The sequence below is a fragment of the Sinocyclocheilus anshuiensis genome, unplaced genomic scaffold (assembly GCF_001515605.1).
Source record: "Sinocyclocheilus anshuiensis isolate Anshui unplaced genomic scaffold, SAMN03320099.WGS_v1.1 scaffold116, whole genome shotgun sequence".
Lineage (NCBI taxonomy): Eukaryota > Metazoa > Chordata > Actinopteri > Cypriniformes > Cyprinidae > Sinocyclocheilus > Sinocyclocheilus anshuiensis.
In genome coordinates this window covers 214646-224844 of record NW_015554064.1, presented here as the reverse complement: position 1 = coordinate 224844, position 10199 = coordinate 214646, and the positions used below count along the sequence as shown (strand labels likewise).

The 10199-nt window shown below is 37.8% G+C and overlaps 1 protein-coding gene across 1 annotated transcript in view; it reads left to right on the top strand.

Moving 5' to 3' along the window:
• The window catches only part of LOC107668638 (zinc finger protein GLIS3-like), a 32222-nt gene extending 24915 nt beyond the window's left edge, over positions 1–7307 (top strand). Inside the window, exons 9-11 of the mRNA XM_016460583.1 lie at positions 5022–5152; positions 6906–7058; positions 7146–7307. Coding sequence (XP_016316069.1) covers positions 5022–5152; positions 6906–7058; positions 7146–7279 — 418 coding nt within the window. The 3' untranslated portion in view covers positions 7280–7307. The remainder of the gene's footprint in view (positions 1–5021; positions 5153–6905; positions 7059–7145) is intronic.
• Positions 7308–10199: the final 2892 nt, after the last annotated feature.

The window sequence follows — 10199 nt, the reverse complement described above, 5'->3', positions numbered from 1 at the left end:
GTTTAGTACTCACATGCTGTGACAGCCGCTTTCTGTGCGTGTGCTTCGGATGTGTGCTCTCAGAAAACCGTATATTAGAAATTTAAAATAATATGGTTTAAAACACATGATTTCAGCGCGATAAACATGCTAATCAGAACCAAAACAGATGTTTTTAGCAGGTACAAGCTTCTTCTTCTTTTCTTTTTTAATGGTGGTTGGCAAACCCACTTATAAGGTGCATTTCCTTATATTACATATTGTAAAAAGGGGCATAATATGTATCCTTTAAATGTATTACATTTTGATGAAACCAGTGTTATTTTAGTATCATTGATTTTTTTATTTTATTTAATATTTTGAATTAGATTTTATTTTTAGATGTTCTGTTTTCACTTTAATTGTAAAGTTTTAGTAGTTTTGTGGTGTTTTTTGTTATTTTTATTTGTGCTGTTTGTCTATATAGTATTTAGTTTTAGTTTATTTAGCTTTAGTTATTTTAGTACTTTAAACTAAAATAAGAAATGTTGCCTTGGCAACTAGTTGAAATAAAATAAGTTTACATTTTTTATTTATTTTTTTTATATTTAATTTTAGTTCAAATTAATTTTAAGTAACAAATTTTTGTTTCTCCTTTAGAATAACATGCATTGATGGGTCATTCACAATAAGCAACATGAATTATGATTTCATGATGACTTTGAAATCAAGCCGAGCTTTAATAGTCCTGGGTCATGCCAGCTTTGTCAAGTGACATGTTCACAAAAACATATCAGAGATCTGGATTTTACTAATTTAATTCACTGATTGATTAATTGTCTGCTCACATTGAAGGAAACAATAACGATATTCGATTTCCTCGCTGTTGTTATGACAAATGAGTGCGTGTGAGAGTTTCGCCGCCCTGAGAATCACAGCAGCCTCTTTCCTCTGTAACGTCCCTGCTGGGCTCAAACTTGTGAGCTAGTTCACTCAACATCTGAAAGACATGAAAAAGGAGAAAAGACGGCCGTTCATGCATCTATGACCGGAGAAAATGAAGGTACATTTGTATTCACTCAAAGATCAGAGTGCTGAAAGACAGGTTAGCCTCGACACCAAGCTGGCATCACTTCTATGCACCAGTGTCTGTGACGCTCCTTTCAAGCTTGATGAATCGAGTCTTAATAATCCGCGCTGGGCCGCTGAATGCCGTATGTTTTTGGTCGAACCTCAATCGAGTAAATTGCCACAAACTGAATCACTGTCTAGTTGACATTCATTTGGAGTTTCCCTTGGCGGAGTGAATCGCTATGACTGATTCAAAAGCGTCTTTTCTTTCTCTCTGATCTGCGACAAATGCGTTCCTGGTTGTCATGGCTTTATGGCTGCGAGCTCGTAGTTGCAATAATCTGATTGAAATAAAGCAGGCTTTTCTCTGGTGAAAGGCTCCACTGTGCTTTTGTGTGTTTTACACATCTGCTGTGGCAAGAGCGTTTGGGAAGAGGTTTATATTTTTGGAGGCGCATTCCTCCACTTCAAAGGCACAGAGAGGAACCTTTTCTGCCTTTCTGGAACCAGATGCGCATGGCTTCTCGCTGCTCGCGATTGTCCCCGCGCCGGCGGTGGGCACGCCATACGCCACGGGATCCAAGGAAGACAATCGGCTTGTGAGATCGAGACCTGCTCTGCCTCATTGGTCCCGCGTTAGCCGACGCTATAGCCACCGACCAGAGAGCACCAGGAATTCAATAAGAGAATCATAAAATGCGAGAAATACCCAGGCAATGGGATCGGCGTAATTACCTCGCTTTGTGCTTAATCAGTTGTGAAATGTACCTCTGACCCCAGATTCTCTGTTAAAAGCAGCTCGTCTGTTCCTGTGCCACTGTTCTGATGCACTTTTTACATCCAGGAATAAACACAATGCTGCTTTGGACGCCTGTTAGAAATGGAGCCCTGAAAGAGTGTCATTGATCTCACTGGAAACTAAATCAAACATCTGAAAATCATGAATCAATATGCTTGAACTTAAAAGGTACAATTCAGGCAAAATTATTCGTTTTAAACCCATACTTATTCAGTGGAAAACATCACATGAAATGTTTAGTTGAACGTTCATGCTGTTATTTCAGAGGAAGCTGGACGCAAAACTTTTTTTGAATCACTACTGCGCAGACTCAAGCTCTAATTGAATCACTACTGCACAGATTCGAGCTCCAAATGAATCACTACTGCACAGACTCGGGCTCCAAATGCACGAATTTTCTTTCTAAAATCTTCACACAGGTATTGTCGACATTAAACATTTCCCATCGGGTCGCCAGCCCATACCATCCAGAGAGTCAAGGCGCACTGGAACGATTTCATCAGACCTTAAAAGCGATGCTAAGAAAGTACTGTTTAGATACCGGCAATGACTGGGATGAGGGAATACCTTTACTTCTATTTGCTGCCCGGGAGGCGAGACAAGAGAGTCTGGGGTTTAGTCCTGCGGAGTTGGTGTTTCGGCATACGGTAAGGGGACCACTGAAAGTGCTCAAAGAGAAGATCTTAAGTTTTGATTCCACCCCCAAAATGAATGTGCTGGAGTATGTTAGTAGATTCCGCGATCGACTGCATAAAGTGTGGTCTTTGGCAAACGAATCGCTGGTTACTGCACAAAAGAAAATGAAACAACGCTATGATCGCAAATCCGTACAGCGTAGTTTTCGTGTAGGTGATCAGGTGCTGGTGTTGTTACCAGTTGTAGGTTCTGCTTTGTCAGCACGTTTCTCTGGGCCCTATCAAGTGCTGAGGAAATTGTCTGATGTTGATTATGTAATTGAGACTCCTGACCGAAAAAGAAGGTCTCGTTTGTGTCATATGAACATGCTCAAAGCGTTTCATTCTAGAGAGGACTTGGAAGGAGATGTGGTTGGAGGGGGTGGGAGGCAGGCACCTGAATCTGTTCTTGTGGCGGTAGCCTGTAGTAACGTAAGTGTTACTCAGGATGTTGAGGATGAGGGGTTAGAGCTTCGACATGCTTATCAAGCAGTGTGCAAAGCTAGGAATTCTGAAAATGTGGGTATACACTAGTCAGTGGGTGAGCGCCTCTTGTGTATTTCTTTCTGTTTTAGTTAGTGTAGGGTATTTAGGGCGTCGCCTACGCCGAAGCTTTCGTGTTTTTGTTTCACATTTTTATTTGGTTAGGATAGGTTAGTGGGTTTGGGCGTTTAGTGTAGCCTTGTTTGGTTTTGTTTCTTTGTTGATTTAGGTGCCACTCTATCGTGTCTCTCCCTTTTTGTTGTATAAATTACTGCCTTTTTGCCATATGCTGTCGTCGTGGCTGTTTTTTTCTGCTCTCCTCTCCATTCATCGAATTCATTTGTTTTAAATGTTGCGGACCAATTCCCTAGATCTCGAAAGGACCGTAACAGCTCCAAATGAATCACTACAGCACAGACAAGGGCTCCAAATGAATCACTACTGCACAGACTCGGGGCTCCAAATGAATCACTACTGCACAGACTCGGGGCTCCAAATGAATCACTACAGCACAGACACTGGCTCCAAATTAATCACTACTGCACAGACTCGGCGCTCCAAATGAATCACTACTGCACAGACTCGGGGCTCCAAATGAATCACTACAGCACAGACACTGGCTCCAAATTAATCACTACTGCACAGACTCGGCGCTCCAAATGAATCACTACTGCACAGACTCGGGGCTCCAAATGAATCACTACAGCACAGACTCTGGCTCCAAATGAATCACTACAGCACAGACTCTGGCTCCAAATGAATCACTACAGCACAGACTCTGGCTCCAAATGATCTGCCCCTCAAGGACGAGTTTGGGCACCCCTATTTTAGGTAGTTCTTATCACGCTGATGTATGTTCAAGCAAGTTTTCTAATAAGTTTGCTTTTAGTTTTTTATTTGATGCTATAAAAACGGGGTGTGGCGCCATGATTGTGAGCTTGTGATTGGGTCTGCAGGTGTTTGGGTGGGACTTTGATAAAACGACACCACCTCACGATCACTGCACAGACTCGGACTCCAAACGAATCACTACTGCGCAGACTCAGGCTCCAAATGAATCACTACTGCACAGACTCGGGCTCCAAATGAATCACTACTGCACAGATTCGGGCTCCAAATGAATCACTACAGTAGACTCTCAAGCGCCAAATGAATCAATAGTTCATCTTGGCGGCTGTTGAAGTAAAAACAGTAAAAGTTTCCGCAGAGTTCCACATGTAAATGCTCATTTCATATGCAAAGATGTTAGCCAATCATAGCAGTGGGAGTTTCATTTGAAGTCTAACAGCAGACACGCCCCTTCCAACAGAGCCTTCAAATCTCAAATCTCAAAAAGAGACTAAATTCAGGAAAATTACCATTTATATCTAAATTATGACCGTTTTTGATGAAAAAAAAACAAAAAAAAAAACATACTGAGATTATAAGTGCACCTCAGGTGCAAACATTATAAAATTAAATTTAAAAATGCATTTCATCACTCGTTGTCAACCCATACTTGTTCAAATGAAACATTCATGCTGTTATTTCTGAGCTGCATGCAAAAATATTATCAGTTCACAAATCTGACTTGAGATGTAGTATAGTATCATAAATCACACCGTGTTCGTTCATTGAGACTACTTCAGCAACTAAGCCTGGTTTCTCCCAAGTTTTTTTTTTCCATTTCTGTCACCTGATGGAGTTTGGGTTCCTTGCTGCTGTCGCCTTTGGCTTGCTTAGTTGAGGTTTAAAAGACACTTAATATTCAATATTAATATCTGCACTGATCAGATGTGAACAAACTTGAACTAAACTGAATATTGACACTATTGTCTTCTGTACACAGTAACATGATAGTAATCATAACAGTTGGGTTAGGATATACTACTGAATAAACACTTTAATTATAGGAAAACGTCTGGAACAAAATATAAGGAGTAAACGATGACAATTTTCATTTTTGACTGAACTACTGTACTGTAAAAATGCATTAACCCACTGCCTAGATTTAATATATATATGATTTATTATTGTAAAAGCATCTCATTTCTCAGGCTCAGGGTTCCTGTATCACATCAGGTGTCCCCGGGCCCTTCAGCGCTCCTGTCATCTCACCACACACTGGGCCAAAACACTCACAAACTACCCAGATACCCCAGCCATCCCAGGACATCCCACCCTGACAGTACGTCCCTGTTTTCCTTTATATCCTTATCTATTCTATTTCATGCAAAAGGTATGACGATGTTGTAAATTAAAGTAAGGAAAATATCCCTCAAATTAAGTTTCCACAACCAGTTTACAAAAACTACAGCAGCGTACCAGAACACTACAGCTGCACAATTTGGTAAGAAAAAAATTCATAAATTGCAATTTTGCTGATAAAATTGTAAATTAAAATTGAGCAGATAAGCATCTCATTTCTCAGGCTCAGGGTTCCTGTATCACATCAGGTGTCCCCGGGCCCTTCAGCGCTCCTGTCATCTCACCACACACTGGGCCAAAACACTCACAAACTACCCAGATACCCCAGCCATCCCAGGACATCCCACCCTGACAGTACGTCCCTGTTTTCCTTTATATCCTTATCTATTCTATTTCATGCAAAAGGTATGACGATGTTGTAAATTAAAGTAAGGAAAATATCCCTCAAATTAAGTTTCCACAACCAGTTTACAAAAACTACAGCAGCGTACCAGAACACTACAGCTGCACAATTTGGTAAGAAAAAAATTCATAAATTGCAATTTTGCTGATAAAATTGTAAATTAAAATTGAGCAGATTAAAAAAAAAAAAAAAGATACTGGCCAAAATGTTATGATTCTATATAAATATGGTGATAAAATATTAATAATAAATAATAATATTTTTATCAGTAATAGTATTATAACTATTAAATAAAAATACTAAAATTATTTAAAAACTAAATAGGAAATATTACTATTGTACTACTACAATATTACAGTGAAAAAAATGCTATTGTAATATTTTACCGTAAAAAAAATTATATTTAAGAAAAATATTATTATTAATTATACTAAAATAAATTTTGCATTACAGCTGTAAAGTTACAATATGAATTTTTATGGATGTCTTAATGGCTTTATTTTCAAATGTTAAACCATCAAACTTTTGTTGACTGATTTTTGCATTAAGTGAACTTTTTACAAACTTTGTAAAGCAACCTGTTTACAACCACCTACATACACATTTTTTTCTGATAAAAAGCGTAATTTAAAATGTATATATATATATATATATATACACACACAGACAGCATATGTATTTTTTCTTTTCTTTTTAATAAAATAAAATATTATAGAGAAAGACAGAAAGCAACATTTTCCTGACTGATTTAATTTCAGATTACAAATGTAAAATAACAATATTAATGGAACTTGTCACATTTCACGTTGTGTTATAATCGCACTAAGCCATACTGTGATTTGAGTTTTTATTTAGATTAATTGTGCAGCAAAAGAAAACCTAGCAGCCGTCCTAGCAACCAGATAACACCACCCTAGCAACACTAATAGGCAGCACATGTGTGTGGCATCCAACACTACACATAAGGACATTTACATACAAGCCACATATGCAGTAAGCAGATGCAAAATGCATATTTAAGATGTGACTGTAAGCGGAGAACAAACTGATCAGCACTGAATGATTCACAAACTGATCCTTCCACTCTTAGAGCAACAGATGGCAGTCTGTCAGGCGAAGTCAAAAATAGATGCACGTCTAATCTCATCATACAGATTGTTTAAAGTTCTCCCAAGCTCAAATGTCGCCCTGAGGAGACATCATTCAAGCCTGGAATCTAATAAATGAAGGACGCAGTAGTTGGATTACAGCAGATTATAATGTCATTTGGTGTTGTGAATAATCAAATGGCGTAATGTTGTTGTTGATTTTTTTGCATTAACACCGTCAGGTTTCTCTGCTGATGCCCAGACCGTGTTTTCATACGGTGACCCACCGCAGGCTGCCAAACACATTGCTCCCTGTTCCATGATGCAGATGCCCATGTTTGAGGACAATCTGGGCTCCTCAGACCTGCTGCACACAACTCTGTCAGGCATCGCTGGTAAAAACACAGACAGATACTATAAATCAGCCTGGTGTGCGTTGCAGAAACTAGCATGCTTATGGTTCTGTGTGTTTGTGACAGCAGTGTTCGACTGCCAAACCGGACCGGAAGAGTTTCTGGGAGAGCAGGTTCCTTCGGTGCCGGAGGACAATTACCTTCACATCCGTAGTGTGGAGAGAAGCCCGAGCCGGATCTCATGTGTCTTTACTGAAGGGTGAACACATATTTCCCTACAGTGGATCTCATCAAACTCACTTGGGTTGTTTAAATCATTGAGGTAGTTTTTTGGAAGGACTTTCCTCGTGGACTCCTAATGGATTTTTTATACACTGTATAAGCACAGATGCCCTGAAGTATTTGGACGTTTAAGCCACATTAAGCCTTCATTGGATAAAATATTGAAGCAAGTGTTTGTATCTGTGCACCTCAAACCCTGACGGATCTTCTTTTTTTTTTTTTAACTCAGTGACTGTTTGTCAACCTCAAGTTGACCACAAAACTTTATTCCAAACCAGACAAACTTAATTTTGCCAAATGTTTAGCTTATAGGAATCGTTCACCCAAAAATGAATATTTGCTGAAAATGTGCCATCCAAGATCAGGATGAGTTTGTTTCTTCATCAGGTTTGGAGAAATGCAGCATTGCATCAGTGTCTCACTGCAAGTGAATGGGTGCCGTCAGAATGAGAGTCCAAACAGCTGATAAAAACATCACAATAATCCACAAGTAATCCACAGCACTCCAGTCCATCAGTTAACATCTAGAGAAGACAAAAGCTGAAACTAATCCAGCATTAAGACGTTTTTAACTTCAAACCGTCGCTTTTGGCTAAAATACAAGTTAATAATCCATGATAACGCTTCCTCCAGTGAAAAAGTGCATCTCCTGTTGTCTCTCACATCAAAATCCACCCACATATCTGTTTAGTGCTGTTTTGGACTGTTTAAACGGTGCTTGATCTGTGCAGATTTCTCTCCTGATTCACACCAGAACACTTTTTCACTGGAGGAAGCGTTATTATGGATTATGAACGATTATGAACGTTAAAAAGGTCTTAATGCTGGATTTGTTTCAGGTTTTGTGTTCTCCAGATGTTAACTGATGGACTGGAGTGCTGTGGATTACTTGTGGATTATTGTGATGTTTTTATCAGCTCTCATTCTGACGGCACCCATTCACTGCAGAGCATCCATTGCTGAGACACTGATGCAATGCTGCATTTCTACAAACCTGATGAAGAAACAAACTCATCTACATCATAGAAGGCATGGCAGATTTTTGGGTGAACTGTTCCTTTAAAAAGAGTGTTTGTGCATCTTTCGTTACAATAAATGACATGCTTTGATATTTGAAGTATACAAATATTTTTGGGGGCCACTATATGTACAGTAAATAGTTCATGAATAAGCAAAAATAATGCACTTATCACAGATTATAGCCATATTGATGTAAATATTTATACATAAAATATATGTTTGTAATGTTTTACAGACTTAAAATCATCTATGAACATGAATTGCCTTTAAGGTTTACATATCCTCGTCCAGTTTGTGTGTGAACACCTTTTAATTGCTGATCATTGACAGCAGTAGTGGAGTATTTTATTTTTGGATAAATTCCTTCATAACACAGACCAGAATGTTGACTGAAAAAAAAAAATCACATTAATACAATGTATTGCTTTTTCTTTAATACACTGTTGCTATGATCTAATCTAGAGCAATCTATCTGTTAACATGTTTGGAAAATATACATGTTTGAAAGTTTGAAAAAAACAAAACAAAAAAAAACATCTGTTTTAAAAAGTAATTAAGAGTACCAATTGGAGTTATTAAATAAACTCATCTGGTTCTCTTTATTCAGCAGATGTGGTCAGAATTCAACACTTAATTACAAGAGAAAGTGGTTTGGCGCATCAGTCCCGCCTTTCTCTTTCATCTCAACCAGAGATGCTTTGGAAAGCCCCGCCCACAAGGTGACGGGCTCATCCGATTGGTGCATTACATACAGTGTGTGAACAGCCCACAATATTACTTTTTACAATACACGTTTGCGTTAGTAGTATCAGATTTTATGATAACACAGGAAATGTTAATAATTGTACTTGATTAGGCAAATAAAGACACACAAGACACATTAATACACACAGCTGGGTAGATTGCTTGAAAATTGTAATCCGTTACCGATTCCAAATTACATGACAAAAATTGTAGTTAGTAACGTGATCCATTACAATACACATTTTAGGTAAAATAATCGGATCACTTTTGACCTAACTTGTTTCTCGTATTGATTTAAATAGGATAATCTTGTACCATACTGATATAAAAATGCAGAGAAAAAGAAAAGATATTACATTTGTTGTTAATAACATAATGAAGTGCATTAAACATTACGTAAACTGGAGTTTGTGAAGGAATTCCAGGGGGGTCGTGAGTTTAATGAAACGCTAATACTTAATTAAAACATAAAAATGTCAAATTAAAATTAATACATTTTAAAATTACGACAATTAAAATAAAGCGCTTACTAAAAAAAATTAATATTTGCTTACCTGCATGTCATGTGACTATTAACCAATGCCACAGAACTGTGAACATGCAAATGCATTACTTAATTATTAACTTATTACCTTAAAATCTCAGGGGAGGATTCAAATAAACATTCTGTGAATGAGATTCGGCTGACAAAAAAGTTTGGGAATCCCTGCATTACATGTAAATAAGAAATAACGTGAATTTGTGCATTTTAATGTGTTTGAAAGAAGAAAAGCCTTCCAAAGACACAGTAACACACGGTTAAATAGCCTTCTGAGTGATAATTCAAATAAAAATTGTTCATTAGTAGTTGATGCTAAGAAAACACTTCTTAAAATGTAAATTATTTTCGTAAGTCCAGTGGGCAAGTGCTGTGTGGCCTCTCAATGTTGTGTGTAATAATAGCCACCTGACTAGTGACTGGTCTTTTGTTTTTTTTTTGTCTTTGTGTGAATGTCCACAAAACTGTAAGACTTTCTGAATGTGGAGGAATTGGGGAGAATCAGTAAATTATGAATAATTTATTGCTATTGTGTGAATAATACGCAATCATGTAATCAATAAAAAAAAGTAACTGTAGTCTGATTACGAGTTTTTACA